This window comes from Girardinichthys multiradiatus, chromosome Y (genome assembly GCF_021462225.1).
Source record: "Girardinichthys multiradiatus isolate DD_20200921_A chromosome Y, DD_fGirMul_XY1, whole genome shotgun sequence".
Lineage (NCBI taxonomy): Eukaryota > Metazoa > Chordata > Actinopteri > Cyprinodontiformes > Goodeidae > Girardinichthys > Girardinichthys multiradiatus.
Genome location: NC_061818.1, coordinates 22,730,959 through 22,757,828, shown reverse-complemented (window position 1 = coordinate 22,757,828; position 26,870 = coordinate 22,730,959). Strand labels below are relative to the sequence as shown.

General features: G+C 39.3%; 3 protein-coding genes across 5 annotated transcripts; 2 read left to right on the top strand and 1 right to left on the bottom strand.

Moving 5' to 3' along the window:
* The first annotated feature begins 458 nt into the window (after positions 1 to 458).
* On the top strand, positions 459 to 3,763 carry LOC124864146 (lipid droplet assembly factor 1-like). The gene is made up of 4 exons (XM_047358816.1): positions 459 to 542; positions 645 to 813; positions 895 to 1,040; positions 3,247 to 3,763. The coding sequence occupies exons 1-4, from the start codon at positions 459 to 461 to the stop codon at positions 3,289 to 3,291; spliced, it is 444 nt and encodes a 147-aa protein (XP_047214772.1). The 3' UTR covers positions 3,292 to 3,763.
* A 7,521-nt stretch (positions 3,764 to 11,284) lies between these two features.
* Positions 11,285 to 22,552, bottom strand: LOC124864004 (ER lumen protein-retaining receptor 2-like). Its single transcript, XM_047358604.1, has 6 exons — positions 22,497 to 22,552; positions 22,270 to 22,404; positions 15,416 to 15,516; positions 15,174 to 15,332; positions 14,603 to 14,855; positions 11,285 to 12,282 (listed from the first exon to the last, which is right to left on the bottom strand). The coding sequence occupies exons 2-6, from the start codon at positions 22,358 to 22,360 to the stop codon at positions 12,248 to 12,250; spliced, it is 639 nt and encodes a 212-aa protein (XP_047214560.1). The 5' UTR covers positions 22,361 to 22,404; positions 22,497 to 22,552; the 3' UTR covers positions 11,285 to 12,247.
* Positions 22,553 to 24,370: 1,818 nt separating this feature from the next.
* LOC124864726 (immunoglobulin superfamily member 6-like) lies at positions 24,371 to 26,445 on the top strand. 3 transcript variants are annotated; one of them, XM_047359601.1, is made up of 6 exons: positions 24,371 to 24,449; positions 24,621 to 24,938; positions 25,032 to 25,048; positions 25,221 to 25,268; positions 25,474 to 25,584; positions 25,681 to 26,445. In XM_047359601.1, exons 1-6 carry the CDS (start codon positions 24,398 to 24,400, stop codon positions 25,732 to 25,734), a joined length of 600 nt encoding a protein of 199 aa, XP_047215557.1. In that variant the 5' UTR covers positions 24,371 to 24,397; the 3' UTR covers positions 25,735 to 26,445. The 3 variants fall into 3 exon arrangements, with proteins under 3 accessions (XP_047215557.1, XP_047215556.1, XP_047215555.1); XM_047359600.1 differs by having other exon boundaries at positions 25,032 to 25,123; XM_047359599.1 differs by having other exon boundaries at positions 25,032 to 25,132.
* Positions 26,446 to 26,870: the final 425 nt, after the last annotated feature.

Here is a 26,870-nt window from a genome sequence, read left to right as displayed (position 1 = left end):
ACAAACATCTTCAACATTTAGATCAGATAGATTATCCTTTTCTCCTCTGATAAGTGCCTTTTAAATATGTGACTTAAACATATTTGAAATGAAGAAACTGCACAGTTAAATTGGTCACAACAATATTCAGGAGCATTTTGGGATGGATAAAGTATTTTTTAATTGAATTTCAGCAAAATCGACTATCGCTGAAAGTCAACTTAAAAAGCATAAAACCATATATATATATATATATATGTTTATTAGTTGGAAGTTTTCACAGTCTGTGATCTTGCTCACACTGCCAGAAGTGTGTGTGTGTGTGTGTGTGTGTGTGTGTGTGTGTGTGTTACATTTAAATGTAAGTTTTATGTATGGATTCTTAGGTGTAATCAGGTTAAGAGCTAAGAAACTTTCTAATGCTCCTAAAATGTATTAGAGATCTATCTGGTTGATTGTGTTTTCTCAGGTGTGTTGAGATGCAGCGCGGCAGCATCAGCTTGATTCAGCAGCTGGGAGAAAGATGGCTGACCTTGTTGAGACGCCTTCAAGATGATCCCAAGGTAAACCCAAACTTCCCACTTGCACCGGACAGGAATACCTGATTCTTCCATTATTTATTTGGAAAATTAGAGCTTCCTGGTGTGTTGTTTCCTCTCCAACAGCTAGCACAAGTGATGAATACAAGGGTTGGGCAGTATCTCCACAGCCGACCTTTCTTGGCTCTCGCCCTGCTGCTGTTCAGCGCCATGGCTGCTCTGCCCATTGGGCTCTTCTTTTTGTTTGCCCTCATCACTATAGTTATGTCAGTTGTGGGATTTGTTTTCTTTGAGGGTATGTTGCACCAGTCAAACTGTTTCTGCATTGTATTTTCTTTTCTTTCTGCTTTGTAATGATTATGATTTCTGCATTTAGCGTTCCTTCTGTTTGTTGGAGGAATGACTTTGCTGTCTGTGCTCTCCGGCATCGCCCTCTTTTCTCTGCTGGTCTCGGTCATCGTTACCGGTGTGCTTGTCACCATTCCCGGTCTGCTGAAGCGTTATTACCCTCATGTGACAAAGGTAAAGGATACAGCCTGACATGGACTTGCGTATCATTTCAACCACAAACCTTTCTGTATTTTATTGGGATTGTGAAGATACCTATTGTTGAAAGAAAGCTATAAGTAGTCCTGTTTGGACTTTGCATCAAGCCATGTATACGACACAGAAACTACAGAGCGTTGTGAAAGTACTCGGCCCCCTTGAACTTTTCAACCTCTTGCCACATTTCAGGCTTCAAACATAAAGATATAAAATTCAAATTTTTTGTGAAGAATCAACAACAAGTGGGACACAATCGTGAAGTGGAATGAAATTTATTGGATGTGTCAAACTTTTTTAACAAATAAAAAACTGAAAAGTGGGGCGTGCAATATTATTCGGTCCCCTTTACTTTCAGTGCAGCAAACTCACTCCAGAAGTTCTGTGAGGATCTCTGAATGATCCAATGTTGTCCCAAATGACTGATGATGATTAATAGAATCCACCTGTGTGTAATCAAGTCTCCGTATAAATGCACCTGCTCTGTGATAGTCTCAGAGTTCTGTTCAAAGCGCAGATTTCCAAAGCTTTAAACATCCCAAGGAGAACTGTGCAAGCAATCATATTGAAATGGAAGGAGTATCAGACTACTGCAAATCTACCAAGACCCGGCCCTCCCTCTAAACTTTCATCTTGAACAAGGAGAAGACTGATCAGAGATGCAGCCAAGTGGCCCATGATCACTCTGGATGAACTGCAGAGATCTACAGCTGAGGTGGGAGAGTCTGTCCATAGGACAACAATCAGTCGTACACTGCACAAATCTGGCCTTTATGGAAGAGTGGCAAGAAGAAAGCCATTTCTCAAAGATATCCATAAAAAGTCTAGTTTAAAGTTTGCCACAAGCCACCTGGGAGACACACCAAACATGTGGAAGAAGGTGCTCTGGTCAGATGAAACCAAAATCGAATTGTTTGGCCACAATGCAAAACGATATGTTTGGCATAAAAGCAACACAGCTCATCACCCTGAACACACCATCCCTACTGTCAAACATGGTGGTGGCAGCATTATGGTTTGGGCCTGCTTTTCGTCAGCAGGGACAGGGAAGATGGTCAAAATTGATGGGAAGATGGATGGGGCCAAATACAGGACCATTCTGGAAGAAAACCAGACTTTGACTTGGAATGGCCAAGTCAAAGTCCAGACTTGAGTCCAATCATCTGTGGAAAGAGCTGAAGACTGCTGTTCACGAACGCTCTCCATCCAACCTCACTGAGCTCGAGGTGTTTTGCAAGGAAGAATGGGCAAGAATTTCAGTCTCTCGATGTGCAAAACTGGTAGAGACTGATAGAGACATACCCCAAGAGACTTGCAGCTGTAATTGCAGCAAAGGGTGGCGCTACAAAGTATTAACGCAAGGGGGCCGAATAATATTGCACGCCCCACTTTTCAGTTTTTTATTTGTTAAAAAAGTTTGACACATCCAATAAATTTCATTCCACTTCACGATTGTGTCACACTTGTTGCTGATTCTTCACAAAAAATTAGAATTTTATATCTTTATGTTTGAAGCCTGAAATGTGGCAAGAGGTTGAAAAGTTCAAGGGGGCCGAGTACTTTCACAAGGTACTGTATGTGGAAGAGGATGTTCTGGTCAGATGTGACACGAGGGGAACATTTCTTCCACCATTCAAACACTATGTCACAGAAATCTCGCTCTGCACATTACCCTGAACATGCCATCCCCATGGAGAAACATGGTGAAGGCAGCATCATGATATGGGGAGATGGCTAAAGGTAAATACAGGAAAATCCTGGAAGAAAACCTGTCACCAGTTACAAAAGACTTAAAACTGGGGTGGAGGTTCACCTTGCCGCAACCCTGAACACACAGCCAGATCTACAGTGGAGGGGTTTAGATCAAGACATATTCATGCATGCAGCCGTAACTGCAGTGAAAGGCGGTTCCACCAACGAAGGGCCCAGAATACAAATGCATGCCAAAATTTTCAGATTTTTATTTGTTAAAGGATTTGAAAACCATGTTTCATTTCTTTCCACTTTACAGTTAGGCACTACTTTATGTTGATCTGCCACAAAAAAGAATAATGTACAAATAAGTTTATGGTTAAATTGTGATAAGATGGGAAAAGATCACTTAACAGTTTGTATTAGTAGTGGTCATTATAATGCACATTTAAATGTTGTTTGATCCTTTGCTTTCTTTTTTCATTTGAACCAGAGGAAGGAGAGTGAGGAAGAATCTCCAGAACTGAACCAAAAGTAGTAAAATGTCCCTAACGACCTCTCTAATTGGAGTTTTGAGTCCGCTCTACTGGAGATGGTCCGGATCTGAGGTGCTAAGCACAAAAACTCTGCCAAGGTCACTTCTTTCTGAACACAAAGTGTCCTTGCTGTTTTAATGAGAGGAGTGTGAAGTTTTTATCTGTTTACAGTGCAATATGTGTGAATGTTTTTATACTCCTCACTCCTCCAACTTTGGGCTTACCAAATGTTTTCAGTCAAATGTTCATCCTGTTACCGGATCAAGATCCAGCTACAGCAACACATATTCTGCAAATCTATTTTCTGTCCATTTAGCTACAACATGTATTTACATGTGTAATATTTATATAGTTTGTTAAATAGTTACATAAAATTACAGAATCACCAGTCCTCTTCTCTACTTGTATTTTTGTCTCTTATTTTAAGGCTACAAAGCTGTGTTTAAAGGTAGTTTTAATCATTTCTAGAAGACTACTTTTACTTCTCTATACAAGTAAATCCTAGGGGCAAAAATACTGGAAGTTAGAGAGATGAGCTTATATTGTAATTAGTCAGAGCAATGAACTTTCAGTCGTCCTCGAGTGAGCTGATAATTGATGTTTTCTGGCCCGGAGAAGGAGAGATTGGAACTGAGATTTTATCCGTTTAATGTGCCATTCCCTTTGCCATCACTTCATCTCTTTGTGCTCTTTTGTCTTTAACTGAGATCCAGCACTTTCTTTTTTTTTTCTAATTTTCTGCACTTATATTAAGAATTGTTTCATGTTTTCAAAGGTCTTGCCGCCAGTTCAGCTGTAGCTTTGCTTCCTTTTTGAATGCATGCATACAGTTTTATCTGATTTTGGTTTTAATTTTGCTTACAATGCATTAATGCTAACATATCAGTCAGTGAAGGCAATGTATTGTTGTCTTGCATTCTTTCACTCATGGTTGTATAGGTTTGAAATCAGATGCATGTGTGGAAAAACTCCTTTCTGAGCATAAAAATAGTGGTTTTCTCTATAAATGATCTTGCATGTGTTATTTTAGTGCTTCAGGGTGGCAATCCAAAACATTAAATACTGAATGATGAGACTTTTTTTTTTCTGCAAAAGCATTAAAACTACCTGCTGAACCTTCTGTAGATGCTAATTTCATGTTTGATTTCCAGCATTTGCCAAGGTTCTCCAGCAGAAAATTGCTTTACCTGATACCTTATTATTTATATATTAACCTGTATCTGTCACCAGTTTAGTGATGTGGCTGAACATTTTAAAACGGAGACATTTTTTAAATGTTACCTGATGTCAAGCTGTATTAACACTTTTTTTTATATGTTTGTATGTCGTAACACACTGCCATATTTCTGAAGTACAGTTTTGTACACTTGTAATATTCATGGTTCAATAAATTCTGAACATAATTAACATGTCCTTGGCTTTCTTCCTTCCACTGAATTTTCTACATATTGGAAAAAATGAGTTTTGTTTAAAACATGGCCTGCATTTACAATGCTTTGCAACCTTATTCGTACCCCTTCAACTTTTTCATGTTTCAACCATAAACTTCTATAAGTGTTAAGGGGATTTTTTTTTTTTTATACGATAGATCAATACATAGTAGTGCATATTTGTAAAGTAAAACGAAAAAGGGTATTTGGTTTTAAAAAGTTTGTACTAATAAATACTTGAAAGGTGTCAGACCCCTTTTTTTCCCCTGGTGCCCCTAAAACCAAGCCATTGCAACCATTCAACCAGTTGGTATAAAAAGCCTAATATGTGAGTCATTTGATAAATTCAGCTGTTCTGTGAAGGACTCAGAGGGTTTTTCTAGAACATTAGTAAGTACATTAGTGAATAAAAACATGAAGACAAGGAACATATCAGTCAGGTCGGGAAGAAAGTCATATAGATGTTTAATATAGTTTGGTTATAAAATAATATCCCAAGTTTGAAAGTCACACAGGAACAGGAAGAGTATGACACAGATGTAAAGCTACCAAGACATGGCTGGCCACTTAAATTGCAAAGGACACCAATCTGTTTTGTTTGCAGCTTGCCACAACCCATGTGGGGGACACAGCAAATGTGTATAAGAAGGTGCTTCGGTCAAATGAGAAAAAATGTAACTCTTTTAGCCTACATGCAAATTCTTGGTGGAGCTGGTGGAGATATATCCTATAAGACTTGCAACTGTAATTGCAGCAAAAGCTACTTCAAAAAACTCTTTATGAATAAAGACAAAGTCATGCCATGCGTTTAAGACTTTTATTTGTGAGAAATTTGAAAACCATGTACAGGTCCTTCTCAAAATATTAGCATATTGTGATAAAGTTCATTATTTTCCATAATGTCATGATGAAAATTTAACATTCATATATTTTAGATTCATTGCACACTAACTGAAATATTTCAGGTCTTTTATTGTCTTAATACGGATGATTTTGGCATACAGCTCATGAAAACCCAAATTCCTATCTCACAAAATTAGCATATTTCATCTGACCAATAAAAGAAAAGTGTTTTTAATACAAAAAACGTCAACCTTCAAATAATCATGTACAGTTATGCACTCAATACTTGGTCGGGAATCCTTTTGCAGAAATGACTGCTTCAATGCGGTGTGGCATGGAGGCAATCAGCCTGTGGCACTGCTGAGGTCTTATGGAGGCCCAGGATGCTTCGATAGCGGCCTTTAGCTCATCCAGAGTGTTGGGTCTTGAGTCTCTCAACGTTCTCTTCACAATATCCCACAGATTCTCTATGGGGTTCAGGTCAGGAGAGTTGGCAGGCCAATTGAGCACATTGATACCATGGTCAGTAAACCATTTACCAGTGGTTTTGGCACTGTGAGCAGGTGCCAGGTCGTGCTGAAAAATGAAATCTTCATCTCCATAAAGCTTTTCAGCAGATGGAAACATGAAGTGCTCCAAAATCTCCTGATAGCTAGCTGCATTGACCCTGCCCTTGATAAAACACAGTGGACCAACACCAGCAGCTGACACGGCGCCCCAGACCATCACTGACTGTGGGTACTTGACACTGGACTTCTGGCATTTTGGCATTTCCTTCTCCCCAGTCTTCCTCCAGACTCTGGCACCTTGATTTCCGAATGACATGCAGAATTTGCTTTCATCCGAAAAAAGTACTTTGGACCACTGAGCAACAGTCCAGTGCTGCTTCTCTGTAGCCCAGGTCAGGCGCTTCTGCCGCTGTTTCTGGTTCAAAAGTGGCTTGACCTGGGGAATGCGGCACCTGTAGCCCATTTCCTGCACACGCCTGTGCACGGTGGCTCTGGATGTTTCTACTCCAGACTCAGTCCACTGCTTCCGCAGGTCCCCCAAGGTCTGGAATCGGCCCTTCTCCACAATCTTCCTCAGGGTCCGGTCACCTCTTCTCATTGTGCAGCGTTTTCTGCCACACTTTTTCCTTCCCACAGACTTCCCACTGAGGTGCCTTGATACAGCACTCTGGGAACAGCCTATTCGTTCAGAAATTTCTTTCTGTGTCTTACCCTCTTGCTTGAGGGTGTCAATAGTGGCCTTCTGGACAGCAGTCAGGTCGGCAGTCTTACCCATGATTGGGGTTTTGAGTGATGAACCAGGCTGGGAGTTTTAAAGGCCTCAGGAATCTTTTGCAGGTGTTTAGAGTTAACTCGTTGATTCAGATGATTAGGTTCATAGCTCGTTTAGAGACCCTGCTAATATATGCTAATTTTGTGAGATAGGAATTTTGGGTTTTCATGAGCTGTATGCCAAAATCATCCGTATTAAGACAATAAAAGACCTGAAATATTTCAGTTAGTGTGCAATGAATCTAAAATATATGAATGTTAAATTTTCATCATGACATTATGGAAAATAATGAACTTTATCACAATATGCTAATATTTTGAGAAGGACCTGTATCATTTACCTTCCTCCTTCCAATTATGCACCACCTTGCATTGGTATCTTACAACACAATACCAGTACCGATACCAGTAAAATACATTAAAGTTTGTAGTTTGAATGTGAAAAGGTTAAAGGTGTATAACATATTTTGCAACGCACTCTCAGTGGATTTGTGGAGTGAGTGGCCAAAATATTATTATTGCTGAATTGGTGTTAAGTCCTTAGACATTTTCTGTCATTTTTACAGGCTTCTTCGTCCAGAAGTAGTGATTGAAATTATGCGTATGAAACACAAAGTCTAATCACCTAAAGACTTTATTGAAACAATAAGTGTAAATTAGCTCAAAATATAGATGTTTAACCCCAATTATGTATTTCAAACATAGAGCTGTCTGAAGTAGAGACCGGAGTTCAATGGTAATGTTAAAACACACATTTGGTTATAATTCATCAAAATCAATGTATAACTAAAGCATTAGTGATTTTCTATCCTTTACCGGAGCTGACCTCTGGGATTTCCTCCTTCAGTTGTGAAAAGCATCCTCTCTTCTGTTAAGGTCAGCTGAGTGGCTCAGTCATTTAAGAACATTACTCCTCTTTGTGTTGAGCTCTTTGGTTTTGCTCTTACAAAATGTTTTGCGTCATTATCCAACTGTGGTGTAAAGGATAGCAACAGTAATTTCCCAGGCCTGTCGGGATCGCTGTTCGTATCCATTTAAATGCTTCGGTTACTTCTTAAAATTTTCCTGTTTCTCTGAATGAACCCTTGCATGGATTTGTTGCACCTAGTTTGAAGTTTGTAATGCACATACTATACACAAACAAACTGTGCAAGCTTTTTTAGTTTGAGGAGAGTGAGAAACCCTGAAGAGGGACCTGCAAGTAAAACCTCTAATTGGCTTGTCTTACTGCTATGTACAGTTCCTTGCAAAATTATTAATTCCTTCTTAATTTTGTCACATTTTTTTATAAAACAATCATAAACTTCAATGCTTTTTTTGGGGGGAAAATATAAAAGACTTTATCATGTGATCAGAGATGCAATGTGTGAAACACGTTGTATGGATTAATTACACACAGATGTTTTCAGTGCTTTATTTCTGTTAAATATGATTTTCTGCTTACAGTGAAGGAAAAAAACATTTGATTTCTAAGAAGATTATTATTGGTATGTCAGATCAATTAAAAACATTTTTAATACAGAAATGTTGACCTAATGAAAAGTATGTTTAATATCTACTTAAAGGATGTTATTTTTCAAACTTATTTTTAATCTGACAAACAAGCCTTATGAGAACGCACATTCTAATTTACTGAGATGTATTAGTATATTCAGGGTCATTGTCCTGCTGGAATGTGGACCTCTACCCCAGTGTCAAATTTTTGTCAGTCTCTAACGGGTTGTTCTGTATTTATTTCCATCCATCTTCCCATCAACTGCAGTCAGCCTTTGTCCCCACATGCAACATCTCTCTCTACTGGTCCTTCTCAAAATATTAGCATATTGTGATGAAGTTCATTATTTTCCATAATGTCATGATGAAAATTTAACATTCATATATTTTAGATTCATTGCACACTAACTGAAATATTTCAGGTCTTTTATTGTTTTAATACGGATGATTTTGGCATACAGCTCATGAAAACCCAAAATTCCTATCTCACAAAATTAGCATATCATTAAAAGGGTCTCTAAACGAGCTATGAACCTAATCATCTGAATCAACGAGTTAACTCTAAACACCTGCAAAAGATTCCTGAGGCCTTTAAAACTCCCAGCCTGGTTCATCACTCAAAACCCCAATCATGGGTAAGACTGCCGACCTGACTGCTGTCCAGAAGGCCACTATTGACACCCTCAAGCAAGAGGGTAAGACACAGAAAGAAATTTCTGAACAAATAGGCTGTTCCCAGAGTGCTGTATCAAGGCACCTCAGTGGGAAGTCTGTGGGAAGGAAAAAGTGTGGCAGAAAACGCTGCACAACGAGAAGAGGTGACCGGACCCTGAGGAAGATTGTGGAGAAGGGCCGATTCCAGACCTTGGGGGACCTGCGGAAGCAGTGGACTGAGTCTGGAGTAGAAACATCCAGAACCACCGTGCACAGGCGTGTGCAGGAAATGGGCTACAGGTGCCGCATTCCCCAGGTCAAGCCACTTTTGAACCAGAAACAGCGGCAGAAGCGCCTGACTTGGGCTACAGAGAAGCAGCACTGGACTGTTGCTCAGTGGTCCAAAGTACTTTTTTCGGATGAAAGAAAATTCTGCATGTCATTCGGAAATCAAGGTGCCAGAGTCTGGAGGAAGACTGGGGAGAAGGAAATGCCAAAATGCCAGAAGTCCAGTGTCAAGTACCCACAGTCAGTGATGGTCTGGGGTGCCGTGTCAGCTGCTGGTGTTGGTCCACTGTGTTTTATCAAGGGCAGGGTCAATGCAGCTAGCTATCAGGAGATTTTGGAGCACTTCATGCTTCCATCTGCTGAAAAGCTTTATGGAGATGAAGATTTCATTTTTCAGCACGACCTGGCACCTGCTCACAGTGCCAAAACCACTGGTAAATGGTTTACTGACCATGGTATCACTGTGCTCAATTGGCCTGCCAACTCTCCTGACCTGAACCCCATAGAGAATCTGTGGGATATTGTGAAGAGAACGTTGAGAGACTCAAGACCCAACACTCTGGATGAGCTAAAGGCCGCTATCGAAGCATCCTGGGCCTCCATAAGACCTCAGCAGTGCCACAGGCTGATTGCCTCCATGCCACGCCGCATTGAAGCAGTCATTTCTGCCAAAGGATTCCCGACCAAGTATTGAGTGCATAACTGTACATGATTATTGGAAGGTTGACGTTTTTTGTATTAAAAACACTTTTCTTTTATTGGTCGGATGAAATATGCTAATTTTGTGAGATAGGAATTTTGGGTTTTCATGAGCTGTATGCCAAAATCATCCGTATTAAGACAATAAAAGACCTGAAATATTTCAGTTAGTGTGCAATGAATCTAAAATATATGAATGTTAAATTTTCATCATGACATTATGAAAAATAATTAACTTTATCACAATATGCTAATATTTTGAGAAGGACCTGTATATGAAGGCTGTGTTCAGGGTGATGTGCAATGCTAGTTTTCTGCCACATGAAGCGTTTTGGGCAAAAATGTTCAATCTTGGTAGGCTGCATGGTGGCACAGTTGGTAGCACTGTTGACCTTGCAGTAGTAAGGTCCTGGTTTCAAATCCTGGCCTGGGGCCTGTTTGCATGTGTGGGCTCCATCAAGGGCCCTATAGCTTCCTCCTTTAGCACAAAAACATGACCATTAGATTAATTGGGTCACGTAAACCAGTGTTTCTTAACCCTGGTCCTCATGGCCCACTGTCCTGCATGTTTTAGGTATTTTCCAGCTGCTGCAAACCTGACTTGATGGTAATTATGGGGCTCTTGCAGAACTTGAGGGTACACTGTGGAAGTAGTGCAATTATTTTAATCAGGTGCTGAAGCAGATGCATCCAAACCCCAAAGGATTGTGGGCACCAAAAACCAGGTTTAAGAAACACTGACCTAGATTGCCCTACGAGTGTGTGGTTGGATGGTCTCTGTGTTGCCCTGCAATGTACTGGCGACCTGTTCAGGGTGTTCTACTGCGATTAAATGACACACACAAGTAGATTTTATTTACCCGTTTCAGATGACTTCTGAAGGCAACTGGCTGCATTGGATATTAATTTGTGGTATAATAGAAGGCTTAAAACAAAGGAAAGTAGATAATTGTTTTATGTAAAAAAACATCTTTAATTTTACAAAGATATGCATGTTTATGTGCAGTTCATTTCCTGTTGGGACTATTTCAATAATCAAACCAAACCATTGAAGTTTGATCATAATAAAATCTTTAATGAAGATGATATCATGCAAAAAGAAAACAAAATAATTTTGACCAAAGAAAATTGGAAAAAAACTCATAGTAATGCCTACCAAGATAAAGTTGACAAGGTGATTTGATGAAACAAATTCACTCATTGAACACAGTCACACCTACTCGATTAAAAGCAACAAAAAGGGCAAAATAACTGTGCTCAAAAGCTCATTTGGAACACACACCTAACTGCTAAGATTAAAAAATTAGCCATCATGCCAGAGGATTTTTCTAACAAACATGGCAAACCGTTTTTTTACCCCAGCGTCGGGTTTGGAAAAAACTGTCGCGTGATCACTGGAAGGTGATCACGAGTTTGTTACTGGAGTGCAATTACAGCCAAAACATGGCCTGGGCTCCATCTGCTCCGAAAATGTGACATTTAAGATTTTACTGAATTTTTAACAAAACAAGCACCCTTTAAAAATACTGATGTGCCAAAAATTATTGCTGGCACTTTGATCATTCAATCAATACATTACATTTTATAGTCAAAATCCCTCTAAGAGTTCCCCTTAAAAAGCAGTGATTTTTAAAGAAGACTAACCTGTTAAATGTTTAGTTTTGTCTTAATAAAGCTAAACTTGTAAAAAAAAAAAAAAATAAAATAAAATAAAAGAGCATTTATGTTGGCCTCATTAAATGTTTTTCCTCAAAGCACATATGCCTACAATTAGCTACACAAATAATCCAAAGATTTTCTGAGAAATGAAAAAAATACTGCGAGAAAAAGGACAATCCTCATCAGGCACTCTGATACATTATGCTTCATCTCACTCTTTAATAAGACTGTACATTTTGTGCATTTTCTTAACCAAGTAAGTCAAACAAGGTACTGAGTTTACCTTTTGTGTGACGTTATATAAAAAACATTCAAGAAAACAAGGGTATACACCTCACAGGTAAATAAAAAAGAAAAACAATGTCTCCTATTTTGAAAAGAAGTTTAAGGCAAGATGCTGAACACAGTAATCCAAAAGTTGATGATCTTTGTTCAGCGTCGCTGTTTTGTTGGCATTTACCAGTTCCATGAGTAATCATCAAGAAGACTAGTGTTTTTATTCCCCCCAATAGTTGGCTGTTTCAGGCATCCGTTACTATCGCTCATGAGACTCCACGTCCTTTCTGCACCCCCTGAGTCTGCTGGGAGCTGCCGTCTCCTCCAGTCTGTCTTTATGCCGGCAGGCTCAACTTCTTACCTTTCAACACTGCAGGGAGATATAAAGGGACATCACTTAGAAACCATAACGAGACCTTTCTAGATTAAGAAGTCAGGAATACTCCAGAAGCTTAATATTAAACCGCTTCATCCATTCCAAAACCAGTTTAGATGTGTGTTTGGGATTATTATCCTGTTACACCCAATTGTGTCCAAGTTTTGACCATCTTTTTAAAGTATTTTCAGGTGGCCCTCTTTCCGTTAACCCGCCTACTTTGTTAACATCCGTTCCTACATATTCCTCATTTCAAAAATCCTAGCTTCAAATTTCTAGATTTTTCTGGCAATTTTAAAAAGAATTGTGCACATCCAAGTACTAAACATTCCCCTAGCTGAGTTTTATCATCTGTGTGTTTTACAAATCTTGAAACAATACAATGCTGGTAAAGGGCTGTTGCACAGCTTTGTTTGGCATCATGGACAACTTTGATCAACCCTACGCTGCCCAGTCTAGTACACTTAAGTTTTATTACATCTGAACTAAACACTGATTCTATAAAGAAGCTAGTGATTTAATTCCATCTGTAAATCTTTTAAAAATTATGATTGCCACTCTGGCATTTAAACCACAACCCAAGGTCCAGCTTAAAACTGATCTAAGAGGTTTAGAGCTGGGGTCTCAAACTCCGATCCTCAAGGGCCAGAGTAGGGTTTGGGTGTGGAGACATGCTTGGCCAGTCCAGCACATCTACTCTCAGTCTCTTTAGCAAGGCAGCGGTCATCCTGGAGGTGTGTTTGGGGCCATTATCATGTCCCCTGAGGCCCAGGTTCCAAGGGGAGGGGATCATCTTGTGCTTTAGTGCGCCACAGTACACGTTGGCCTTTATGGTTCCCTCAATGAACTGTAGTTCCCCACGGCTGGCAGCACTCATGCATCCCCAAACCACCAATGCTTGACTATAGACAAGGCACACTTGTCTTTGTACTCCTCACCTGGTTGTTGCCACACATCCTTGACACCATCTGAACCAAATTGGTTTATCTTGCTCTCATCAGACCACAGAACATGGTTCCAGTAATCCATGTCCAAGTCTGGTTGTCTTTAGCAAACTGTTTGCAGGGTTTCTTGTGCATCATCCATAGAAGAAATCAAGTCTACTTTTGACATATGACGGACCACAATCGCAGAAATTTCTTAAGTCACAAATAAGTCAGCCAGAGGGTCTCAAGAGTCAATTGACATCATGGACGACGAGAAGCTCATTCTGGAAGAGGAAAAACAAGATTTTGTACACCACCACACATCCTTTTTACAAGGATGACGGCAGAAAGGAGAAGGAATGGGAGATGGCAGGAATCAATGGATTGGATGTTGAGTTTATCCTGCTTATTATCATTTAAATCACTGAGTTCAGCCTGTAAGTACAGAGATACTCAGTAGTATTCATGCTGAAAATTCTGTTTAGTTAACAGGACCTTCCCTGATATTATCATCCAGTGTAAATTTCCACATGACAATTGGATGATGGAGCAGACACGGAACATAATCAGAGTGAACTAGGGGTATGTTATAGATTTAAGCCTAGGTGGTTCTTGGGTTGCTCCTGAAAAATCCCAACCAATCATCTGAGAAATTTGAATCTAAAACTCCGCCATAACTTGTGCATCTAATTGTTGCTTATCATGACCATAATGAGTGCATGCAAACTTCACTAGCACTCTGTATGAATGGGAATGAACAGGACGACAAAGTAAAGATCAAACAATTTGAGAACATGCAGTGTTTCTAAGTTCTACCTGGTGGATAGTTGTGTTTTTTCACAGCAGACTGTTGTCAATAACTAGTATCTCTACCTTGAAAAGGTATTGAACTGTCCACAAGCAAATTCTTTTAAATACATCTCAGACATATGAAGAGAAATTCAGAGCATTCAAGTGTTTAGCACAAGTCCTCTGTGAGAAACTGGGAGTATTTATCCTCTGATTTATTGCAAAATGACAGGAATATAATCGACAAATGTGACTAAACAGGTGGTAACTTTGGAAAACAACTGTCCCTTTTAGGAATTTTAGATTACTGAGACCTCCAATCAGCCAAGGCTGAACTTTACGGGTTTTTCAGAGAACAAGCAGAGAAGATAACCTTTCTCCTTCACAACTGTTATTCTAGGAAGAGATGTCTCAGAGACTGTCTGTCTGATGAAAAGCAAAAGATAATAACTAATGGCTCTCTAAGCATTTACTATTAATTCATGCATAAACAATAATATAGATATCGATCTTTTTAGATGGATTAGCTGTTATATGTGGCATTTGTTTAAGCAATCATCAGGTAAAGCCTAAATCCTAAAAGCATGAACATGACCCACCTTTGGTAACATAAAGGTAGAAGAAGTCACAGTAGAGGACAGTCTGGACCACGCCAGCCACAATAGCAATCATGTCGAAGAAGCCCTCAAAGTAGTAACGCCAGATCCAGTTGAAGAGATACAGGGTCCGATACAGGCCCAGGCAGAACAGGTAGTGGGTGGTAATAGTCTCGGCCTCTGCGGTCTTGCTGATCATAAAGAGCTGTGGCAGGATTGCCACAGACTCCAGGTAAATGGAAAATGTCCAAAGGATCTAGACAGATTTGAGTTAAAAACAAAAGCAAATGTGTTGATTTGGTCATATGTTCTGGATTATTATGTTGGAAATGCTAATATTGACCTATTTTTTGGTCCATTTTAATGTAAGGATATTCTTTTATGGCACAGTCTATAATACTATACAGTCTAAGTTCCCACAGTGTGTGGAAAAGAAACAAGCCCACGCCATCACAGATCCTCTGCCATGCTTGAGTATGAAGCTCTATTCTACAAACTCAACATAGTCCCATTATGAATAGCTATTTATAACAAACATGTCAGTTTGCATAACCCAGCAGCAGCTTAAACAAACCTCGAGGGGAGAGAAGTCATGGTTTATGAGAACAGAGAGACCCCCAACAGGAACGACCAGGAACTCCACCCTAAAACTGTCATGGTTTCCATCGTAGGTGGCCCTGAAATTCATGTAGATCAGGTAGACGGTGGCGTATGAACAGCCGATGTAAATCATCTGGTGAGCAGCACAGAAGAGCTCATCACTGACGATCCACAGAGAAACACAGCACCTGTTTGATTGGTTAACAGTTACCTCACCTTCATGGACGTGTTGTACAGCGAGATGAAAGAGGTGAGCAGATCCAAGTAACGTGTTGTGAACACGAGGGCAAAGAGAATTTGGCTCTTCCCAGAGATTCCTTTAACAGAAAAATATCAGCAGAAACGATGTTTAGGTTCAGTAAGTTCAGTGCTGGAAAACAGCTTTTCAATGTAGTGCACTGACATCTGCTGGACATGACTTCAAATGATCCAAAAACATTGCAATTTTAGAGGACAATCCCAAAAATATATGTTTTGGAACATTTCAAAGCCCAACCTAAAGAAAGTTGGGTTAAAATGTAACATGGTTAGAATTCATAAACATATAGTCTTTATTTAACCATAAAGTGTAAAACAATGTAAATTTGGGCTTATTACAAATTAATCTTCAAAGATTTTAGGAAGAAGAAAAGTTATCTATGCAAGTTGCTGCCGATGCTCTCTTTTGAGCCTGCAGACCACATTGATGTTTTGGTTTAAACTTGTGGACCTGATATTTTACGTTTCATTTGGAAACAATCGTTTTGGTTCCTGAACTAGGTTAATACAGAGCATTGACCGGCACGTATGAAAAGAGAAAAACAACTGAGGATGACCATGGTGCTCTACAATCAAGCTAAAACAACACATCAATAAACAGTAACATGAATAAATAAATTAGATGAATGAAACAAACTAAAAACCAATCCAAAACATATAGTGGGGAGAACAAGTATTTGATACACTGCCAATTTTGCAGGTTTTACCACTTGCAAAGTATGCAGAATCTAAGACAAAAACCCATCACATTGTGTGATTTTTAAGCCATTAACTTGCATTGTATTGCACGACATAAGTGGCATAGAAGATGGATGAATAAATAAATGTATTTGATATATCAAAACAGACTTTCAGCTCCCTCCAAAGATTTTCAATTAGATTTTGGTCTGGAGACTGGCTAGGCCACTCCAGGACCTTGAGATGCTTCTTATGGAGCCACTCCTTGGTTGCCCTGGCTGTGTGCTTCGGGTCGTTGTCATGCTGGAAGACCCAGCCACGACTCCTCTTCAATGTCCTTACTGAGGGAAGGAGGTTGTTGGCTAAGATCTCCCGATATATGGCCCCATCCCTCCTCCCCTCAATACGGCGCAGTCGTCCTGTCCCCTTTGCAGAAAAGCATCTCCAAAGAATGATATTTCCATCTCCATGCTTCACGGTAGGAATGGTGTTCTTGGGGTTGTTCTCATCCTTCTTCTTCCTCCAAACACATCGAGTGGAGTTTAGACCAAAAAGCTCAATTTTTGTCTCATCAGACCACATAACCTTCTCCCATTTCTCCTCTGGATCATCCAGATGGTCATTGGCAAACTTCAGACGGGCCTGGACATGCACTGGCTTGAGCAAGGGGACCTTGTGAATTTAATCCATGGTGTCGTAGTGTGTTACTAATGGTCTTCTTTGAGACTGTGGTCCCAGCTCTCTTCAGGTCATTGACTAGGTTCTGCCGTGTAGTTCTGGGCTGATCTCTCACCTTCCTCATGATCCATTGATGACCCACGAGGTGAGATCTTGCTTGGAGACCCAGACCAAGGGAGATTGACCGTCATCTTCAACTTCTTCCAATTTCTTATAACTGCACCAACAGTTGTTGCCTTCTAACCAAGCTGCTTGGCCATCTTCCTGTAGCCCATCCCAGCCTTGTGCAGGTTTACTATTTTATCCCTGATGACCCTACACCGCTCTCTGATCCTGGCCATTGTCGAGAGGTTGGAGTTTGTTTTGATTGTGTGGACAGGTGTCTTTTATACAGATAACGAGTTCAAACAGGTGCAGTTAATAGAGGTAATGAGTGGAGAACAGGAGGGCTTCTTAAAGAAGAACTAACAGGCCTGTGAGAGCCGGGATTCTTACTGGTTGTTAGGTGAACAAATACGTATGTCATGCAATAAAATGCTAATTAATGACTTTAAAAAAAATAAATTTAAAAACACGTTATTTTCTGGATTTTTGTTTTAGATTCTGTCACTCAAAGTTGAAGAGTACCTAAGATAAAAATTAAAGACTTCTACATGCTTTGCAGGTGGGAAAACCTGTAAAATCGGCAGTGTATCAAATTCTTGTTCTCCCCACTGTATAATAGCTACCAAGATGTCATTCTCTATTGCAGGGGTTTGCAACCTGCGGCTCCAGAGCTCTTAACTTTGGCTAAAATTATATAAAAAAAAAAATGAAATGGTTCTTTATTTCAAACTGCAGGTTCGAGTAATGTTTCAGTTTTTTCGTGGAATATTTGCATTGAATTTCCACCACAAAATGACACTAAAAGTACCAGGAATAGTTTTTTTTTTTTTTTTTTTACACATACATTTTTCCTGCCGTTACGTTGTAAACTATGAGCTTTTTCCCATAAATATTAACAGCCCAAAAAAGAAAATGTATCCATTCTGTTTTTCTTTAGTTTAAAACCTAAAAATAGAAATAAAACTGTGGGTCGTTTTTTAAACACATGTCTGATAGTAGATATTTATTAAAAAAATATGAGTTGTCTTTTTAAAAAAAAAAAAAAGGTCATATAGCGTTTGAGGCACTATTAGCTAAACTGAGGGCAAATATGGCTCTTTACATTGTAGAGGCTGCCAACCCCTGCTCTATAAGGAATAAGCTACCAAGACATAAAGTTGCGTTTTCGTTGTTATTCAACTCTCAAAAGATTAAAGATTGTTCCATTTGATCTAGATGTTTGCAATTGATTTTTGTGCTGGTTAATGCCTTAATGACTGAATAATAATTGCAAGGTTGAGGGTAACAGGCGTAATGGTAATGAACCCAAGAGACTTGTACCTAATAAAACATAACATTTATGTGCATTTAATGTCATTTCATGGTGATTAGATTTCCATAGTCATACACTGTAGTAGGAAATGATGTGCAAAGTACACGGCTTAAAGAAATACAGCGCAAAAACGAATTGTGGAAAAATACGGTACATGATATTGTTACATTGATTTATGACTCTAGATAAGTCCACATTTTCCTCACTTGTTACTCAGCCGCCATTGTAATGCTTCCATATTCCTCTATGACCTTTAGTTTCTTAGGCAGCATCATCCTATTGTGGCGAATCTGTGATCCTTGGAATATAATAGCTAATAAATGTTGCATTTCAAACGGTCAGTTGCAATATTAACAATGCACACTCTGATACCAATATATATTAGTGCCCAGTGTCCTCCACACATTTCGCTACACTTTACATTTGTCAATACTTTTTAACAAGTAAAAGTTTACTACTTTGTATGTTATCAATAATCAATCAGAAAATCATGCATTTTCAACAATCTACTGAGCTATCCTGTACAAGCAGCAGTTAACTGCACTATGTGTACTATGTCACACTGTGTCTATAGATTACTGCTGCTCTTAGATCATGTATTAAAATGTTTTTACATTTTAATATTCCATCTGGTGTTTATTCTTATTGTTTCCTTTTTAATTTTTTTTTCAATACTTTATGTCATACAAACTGTGACAAATGCTACTTCCCTCCTGGGGTCATTACAATATCTAATAAATCAAACCCCGAGTCTTTGAAATCAAAGTTTTTTAATCTGAGAACATGTGTGAGTACAAAATCCCCTTAACTCACATTAGGTAAAAGTAACAGGGCATTTCATACACCAATGCCTATAAATATTAAATAAAAAAATATGTCATATATCTTAAAAACAAAGTCCATAGGATTGAATGCTTCAAATGTTTACAATTATAAAATTCTAAATTTAAAAAAGTAACAAGTTTTACATTAAATTATGGAGCTAATTGGGGCCATAAAGTTTGTTCAAACAAAAAATATTTGAACCTGCAAAATAAAAGTTTGTTCAGAAGAAAAAAATTTGAACCTGCAAAATAAAAGTTTGTTCAGAAGAAAAACATTTGAACCTGAAAAATTATTTTGAACCTCCCCCCAAAAGATTTGAAAACTGGAAAAAAATGTTTGCACCTGAAATAAAAAACATGTGAAACTGGAAAAAAAAAGAAGTTCAAAACTACTTTTCAGATTCAAGTTTTTTTTTCTTTCAAACTTGCAGATTTTTTTTTCGGCTTCAAACTTTTGGCCCTGTTTTGGCGTGGGGGGCGGGTCCTCAGATCACGGGGTGAGGAATCATGACTGACAGCTCAACACAGCGGCTAAACAAAATATTCCCAGCTGTTGCATTCAGGGATCGTGGGAACTGGGATTATCTGTAATACATCATCGATATTCTATATATATGTGATTGGTTTTGAAAGATAACATGCTTCACCGATAGAAGCAGCTTACGTGAATACACGACGCGCATCTCAGAGGAGAAAATATGATCTTGACAGATTTGCACAGCATTTTAAGTCCGTGTTGGAGATTTCCCATGATATCAACATAAAGCAAAAGAACCGCCAGACTAAGTGCCCCCCAATGAAACCAGATGCAAAACGAGCCGGTATTTTCCGAATATCCTTGCATAATTAAGCCTGGACTTGTTTTCACATTGACTGGACTCGGGTTTCGGTTTCTGGTGCATTTTTGATTAAAATGTGTTTGGTGTCAGACCTCTCGGAGTTTCTCCGATCCTTGGCCCCAGAAGTGATCACTCTAACACTGACTCTTAATGGAACGACTCTCAAGCAGTTTCTAACTTTCAGCTCCTTTAATCTAAATTAGGCAGAGGAATGATTACAGAGATCAGCGCCGAGGCTCGTCTCAGACCGTCGCGTCTGTGAAATGATGAGGAAGAGCCTCGACAGAAGGTCACATGTAGTTTTATATCTGGTTCTCCGATGCAATGGATGTTCCCTCCCTCAGTGTTTATCAGTAGACTATGTGTCACCATTGTGGTGTCTATCTGGTACGTTGTGTAGTAGCGGGTGTCCAATCCTTAATCTAAGTGTGCTGCTGATTTCTAATCAAACCAGTTACAGCTTGGTCCACCATCAAACCCAGTGCCTCAGCCACAGATCATTCATGACATTTATCCTTGTAATGTGTTTCGATGAGCATTCTTATCCTATTCTAACAAAAGGGAAACATTAGAACTTATGCTTTATATCATTATGGTATAAATGGGGAAAAACTGCTATGAGTCATATTAATAAGGGTTATCCTTAAGAGGTTGACATGGCATAGTTTAGGGCACAATGGTCCAGAAAAATATCAACGCCCCAGAAACTGTCGCCGTACTTGATATCGCGCTCGCCATGTGTCTGTGAAAGGCGGTTATTAAAAACTAAACATTCACAAAATAAGAAATGCCTAAGCCAGCGGTCCACCGGGGATTTCCTCAGTTGCCCCGTATGCCAGTTTGCCCCTGGCTGTGAGTCACTTCACTAAATGAAGACAAAACACGTTTTAATCAAAAATGCACCAGATACCAAAACCCGAGTCCAGTCCATGTGAAAACAACTCCAGGCTTAATTATGCAAGGATATTCGGAAAATACCGGCTCGTTTTGCATTTGGTTTAATTACCGCCGCTTAGTCTGGCGGTTCTATTGCTTTATGTTGATATCATGGGAAATCTCCAACACGGACTTAAAATGCTGTGCAAATCTGTCAAGATAATATTTTCTCCTCTGAGATGCGCGTCGTGTATTCATGTAAGCTGCTTCTATCAATGAAGCAAGTTATCTTTCAAAACGAATCACGTATATATAGAATATTGATGATGTATTACACACAATTCCAGTTCCCACGGTCCCTGAATGCAACAGCTGGGAATATGTTGTTTAGCTGCTGTGTTGAGCTGTCAGTCATGATTCCGCACCCCCATGATCTGAGGCCCCGCCCCCCAGGCCAAAACAGGGCCAAAAGTTTGAAGCCGAACAAAAAAATCTGCAAGTTAAAAAAAAAAAAAAAACTTGAATCTGAAAAGTAGTTTTGAACTTATTATATATATATTTTTTTTCAGTTTCACATCTGTTTTTTTTTTTCAGTTGCAAAACTTTTTTTCAGTTTTCACATTTTTTGGGGGTAGGTTCAAAAATAATTTTTCAGGTTCAAATGTTTTTTGTTTTTTTTTAAACAAACTTTTTGTTTCCCAGGTTCTAATTTCTTTTCTTTTGAACAAACTTTTATTTTTAAGGTTCAAATTTTTTTCGTTTGAACAAACTTTATGGCCCCAATTTAGCTCCATATTAAATTGCTACCAAAAAAAATACAGGTTTTAATTTGTGTTTAAGTCAAGTTATGTAAAGCCTTTTCTAAAACACCCAAAGGGCCGGAATTTGTTCCAAAACATTAACACGTAGTAGTACAATAAAAAAATGTATATATATGCTTGGTTGAATTAAAAAGAAATCGTTCGCATGTTGCTAACTTCCCTAGCTTCTCCTGGAGCGCCACGTCAGAGAGCAGACCAAAAAAGTCGATTCCCCTTACCTCAAAGCAGGATGTCTGAGGGTGCGGGGTGTAGAGCTGGCAAACCCACCCGGTGGTACCCCAGCAGTTAGTATTTAGAAAATTAATTTAATCAGAAAATTTCTCTACAAAGAAGCACAATTGTAACGGAATATAAATCAACCCACAGTAGAAACCTTAGCAAAGACGATAGATGCTACGTAACAACACCACACATTCCCCCAAGGTTCAATATACCACAGCATTAGGTGGACGGTTGTGTGAATGTATGGACTTACAAACAGCTACCCTGCTAACGGTTAGCTCTACTTTTAGCCGTTAGCCTGTAGCTCAAATGAATGACCAGTACCGTTAGCATGTGAAGCTAGTTGGTAGAAAGTCTGATCAAAACACATTTCTGGCTGAAGACACCACTCAAACTTACTAGATGTCACCAGGAGCCCCGCACTGAGGCATGTGACAATGCTAAAACCCACGCTCACCTGCACATGACCTGCTTTTCCATATTTTTAGCAGAAGGATGATGATAGCAGCCAGATGAGAGAGGTCTCCTGTCAGTCTGAAGATGTTCATTGTTGCGGAGCGGAAATTAAAACGAGTGGGCTGTAGCTGGGATGCTGAAAAAGGTTTCACTGTTAAATGCGACACAGATAAACAGGTTCGACTGCCCTGCAAAGCGTTTCCTAGAAACTTAGAGGGGGACACAGACCTCCAGGATCCTGAGGGTTGAAAATATGGCGATGGTGCAGGTCGACGTGGAAGGGGGCGGGCTAATAAAACAAAGACCGCCGCTGATTTGATGAAACTGTGATTGACACCACGAATGGTCCCGCCTACAAAAATTGAACGGTCCCGTAGTGGGAATGCCTGGGAGACAGACACCATGTGCATGGGCATATTTTAAATTAGTTCATTACATTATAATGACAATCATATTAATAAAATTTTTATGTTTCTTAAGTAAAAGCAACAAGACTTAATTTGCTCTCTGCAGTTTACAGACATGACTGTGGCACAACTAAGATATGAAAGTTCACCTAAACTAACAAGATGGACATGGAGCGCATTAATCAGAGAGGTATCCCAAAAGCCCCTGGTAACTGTGCAAGAGCAGAGGAGATCCACAGCGTAGGATAATCTGTGCACAGGACAACTATTTGTAGTGCATATCACAGATCTGATCTTTGTGGAAGAGTGGCCAGAATGAAGCCATTGTTAAAGAAAGGCATAAAAAAATCTATTAAAAGGTCAGTCAGTCAGTCATTTTCTACCGCTTATTCCATAGTGGGTCACGGGGGAGCTGGTGCCTATCTCCAGCAGTCTATGGGCGAGAGGCAGGGTACACCCTGGACAGATCGCCAGTCCATCACAGGGCAACACACAAACAACCATGCACACACTCATTCATACATGTAAGGTAAATTTAGAGTGACCAATTAACCAATTGTCTTTGGACTGTGGGAGGAAGCCAGAGTACCTGGTGAGAACCCACGCATGCATGGGGAGAACATGCAAACTCCATGCAGAAAGACCCCAGGCTGGGAATTGAACCCAGGACCTTCTTGCTGCAAGGCAACAGTGCTACCAACTGCGCCACTGTGCAGCCCTCTATTAAAAGGTCTTCATGCAAATTGCATTGTGCATGGAAAAACCTACACTGCAAAGTATCTTAAACACCCCATGCCCACTTGGAGGTGGCATTTCTTCTGTGGGAACAGGAAAACTGCACAGTTAATGGGAAAATGTGAGGAGCTAAATACAGACAAGTGGAAGAATGTGCTCTAATCATATAAGATCAAAAGCGTTTTGGTTTATATACAAAAAGACAATGGTCATGAAAAACTATCACTGCAGATTACTCTGAATAAACCATTATCACAGAGAAACACAGTAGAAGAAGAATCATGCTGTGAAGATGCTTCTCTTCAAGAGGGGACAGGGAAGCAGGCCAGAGTTGATGGAAAATGTTATATAAATAAAGGTTAATCCTGGAAGAAAACCCTAAAACATATAGCAAGAACTATAATGGAAAGGCACATGTCAAAGCAGATCCAGTCAAAGTCCAAAACTTAATCCAACAGCAACATCTGCTGCAAACGGTGAAAATTGTTGTTCACATTCTTTCTCAATCCAAATTTAGTGAGCTTTAAAAATTTTGCAAACAAGAATTGACAAAACAAATTCAACCTCTGGATGTTCAAAGCTTGTAGAGAATGTGCTACAGACCACTTGCATTTGTAATTGCAGCAAATGGTGGTTCTACAAAACATTGATTTATAAATAAATCTCACGCATAAATACATATGCATGACAATTATTTATAAGTAAATGAGAAAAGCATTACTTTCCACTAACTGGTTACTACATTGCAAAATGTAAAAAAAAGAAAAACATTAAGGGGGTGTGAGTAGTTTTACAATGCTCTGTAATAAGCTTAACAATGTATGCATTGGTCAACTTAAAATGTTAGTACTAATTTGCTTAGTAGAAGAAAATAAGGAAGTTAGTGTTGAGGAAGTTCAGTACAACTTTCTTCCCATGTTGTCAGTCATTTGTCATCGTCCTATTCAGGAAATCATAAGATCACTCACAAGCTCTCAAGCTACAGACATGAAGCAGTTGTTTTGGCTGCCTTTCCTGCTCGTCCACCTGGCCAGGACAGGTAAGAAATTGGCACTTCTTTGGGGAACGACATACCTAATAATTCACAATGTCACATTAACAAAATGGAAATGATTGCAGACAACTTTGCTTTGACAGCAATTCCGCAACTGTTCTGAAAGACATTATAGATGGAAGTTGATCAAAGGCTATTTGTTGGTCTATATTCCAGGAAGCACACAAAAATCAGAGAGCTGCTTGTTGCAGCCCAAAGTGATGTGGAACAAAATAGGAAAAAAAGCTGTTCTAAGTTGTATGGTTAATTCAAACTGTACAGCTGCACACCTGCAGTTCAAATGGTTTGTGGTCAAAGAAGGTTCCCATGAGCATCTTAAATTGACTGAAAGGCACAGTCTGAATATAGAGTCTTTGGAAATTAAATCACTTAATGTCAGCGACACTGGGATCTACCTCTGCGCTGCAGAAGAAACAAAAGGAGCAGAATGCTGCCTACCCTTTGTAGGAGAGGGAACAGCTCTTATAGTGGGAGGTAAGGAGGCAGTAGCCTGTGAAAAGAAAAATCTCTCATAGATGCATTGGTGACATGAATAAGATAACCAATTTTGTTTCTTTTCCATTTCAGAAAGAGCTAAATCAAGGGTGAGGAACCTCCTATTGTGGTTATCATTTACCCTCTTGGCCATCTATAGCTTGGCTTTAGTGGCACTTATCATTGTAAGGAAGGTAAATTATGACTATCTCCTGAGTCAGTGATCATGCGTACAAAACAAAAAAATGAAAGTTTGCAATAAACTTTACTTTTCTGTTTCAGCATGGCTGTAACCTGACCTTCAGCAAAAAGACATCTAAAACTCAAACGGTAATTGCAGTGTCTCTGTTTTTTTGTTTTTTATTGTGCTGTTTTCTAAATGGGGAAAAGCCCACAAGAACAAAAAGAGGAACAAGAAACAAAGGCGCAGTAAATTTCTGCCCAGAAAAAGCTCTTGAACCATCATGATTGAAAGGCTTGATTTTCCTGTAAATACACATCAGTTTTATTGTGAATTTTGAACATTTTCCAACAGGATAGCTTAAGGAACAAAACACAGTTCAGAGATGTCCTGCAAGAACTCCACAGCAGGCGGAATTTGAACAAAAGGAAACAAAGAACAAGCGGAAATGGTACCCAAGTTGAGGTAAATTATGTTGCAGCAGGGTCACAATTACTCAACAGAAAGATTGTAATAACCTCTGCTGTTGCATTAGGCTAAAAACAACTCTTGTCTTTCCAGGCAGTAAGTGTTGACGTCAACATCCCTACCGATGACATCTACCAAAATGTCTAAGGTTCATCTTACGCTGTTAAATGACAGCTTCAGGAGGATATTAAAACGCTATGAAACGTGTGACTGTTACGTGAATAAGCGAATGACAATTGAGTCAGGGCACTGGTTGGTCTTCAAGTTTGCCAATGAAATGAGATATTTACTGCACAGTAATGGTGTTGAGTCAGTGTTCACAGCAGCGTCACATTAGCTGTCTCTCTGCACAGTCCTTTCTAATCTGACCAACTAGTCCATGCAAGTTTATTCCTGAATTGTAATTGGAGGATTTTTCACACAGAATGGAGGACTGAATGTGAAATAGTATGAATTCTTTTGAATGAAGACCCAAATGTTTAACATGAAATGCATTGTTATTAGAGAAATAGCAAGTTTTATACATCAACATTAGTAAAATAAAAGCAAAGTAGGCACTAAGTTCTTACCACTTAGTGCCTGAGTTGCTGTCAGTCTCAATCACTTCAACTTTGTCATATTACCACTAACAGTTGACAGCCCTATATTTTTGGCAGTATAGTGTATGAGTGTCAATCATTACATATGTTGCTTGTGTATCAGGCTGAAGGGTGTACAGTGTATAATGTGCTACTGTGTCTGGACAAGTTACCTTTTGCTGTAGTCTAAGAGTCATTTTCACCCATATTTAATGATTATCGCCTCAGGCTGGAAGTTTAATACTATGTGCCAATCAGCATGCTGAGGGGTCATCAGCGTTATGCTGTATTTTTTTTGTTTTTTTAAAGACATTTGTCAATTTTACGCTGAAATTTAGTCTTAGTGCTGCTTTTAGTTTCTTTTTTAATTAGGTAACTTTAGTTTGACCTATGAATTGCTTGGACACACAAATACCTCTGAACTCAAAGAATAAACCAGTTTGCTGCAACACATACAGGGGTTGGACAATGAAACTGAAACACCTGTCATTTTAGTGTGGGAGGTTTCATGGCTAAATTGGATCAGCCTGGTAGCCAGTCTTCATTGATTGCACATTGCACCAGTAAGAGCAGAGTGTGAAGGTTCAATTAGCAGGGTAAGAGCACAGTTTTGATCAAAATATTGAAATGCACACAACATTATGGGTGACATACCAGAGTTCAAAAGAGGACAAATTGTTGGTGCACGTCTTGCTGGCGCATCTG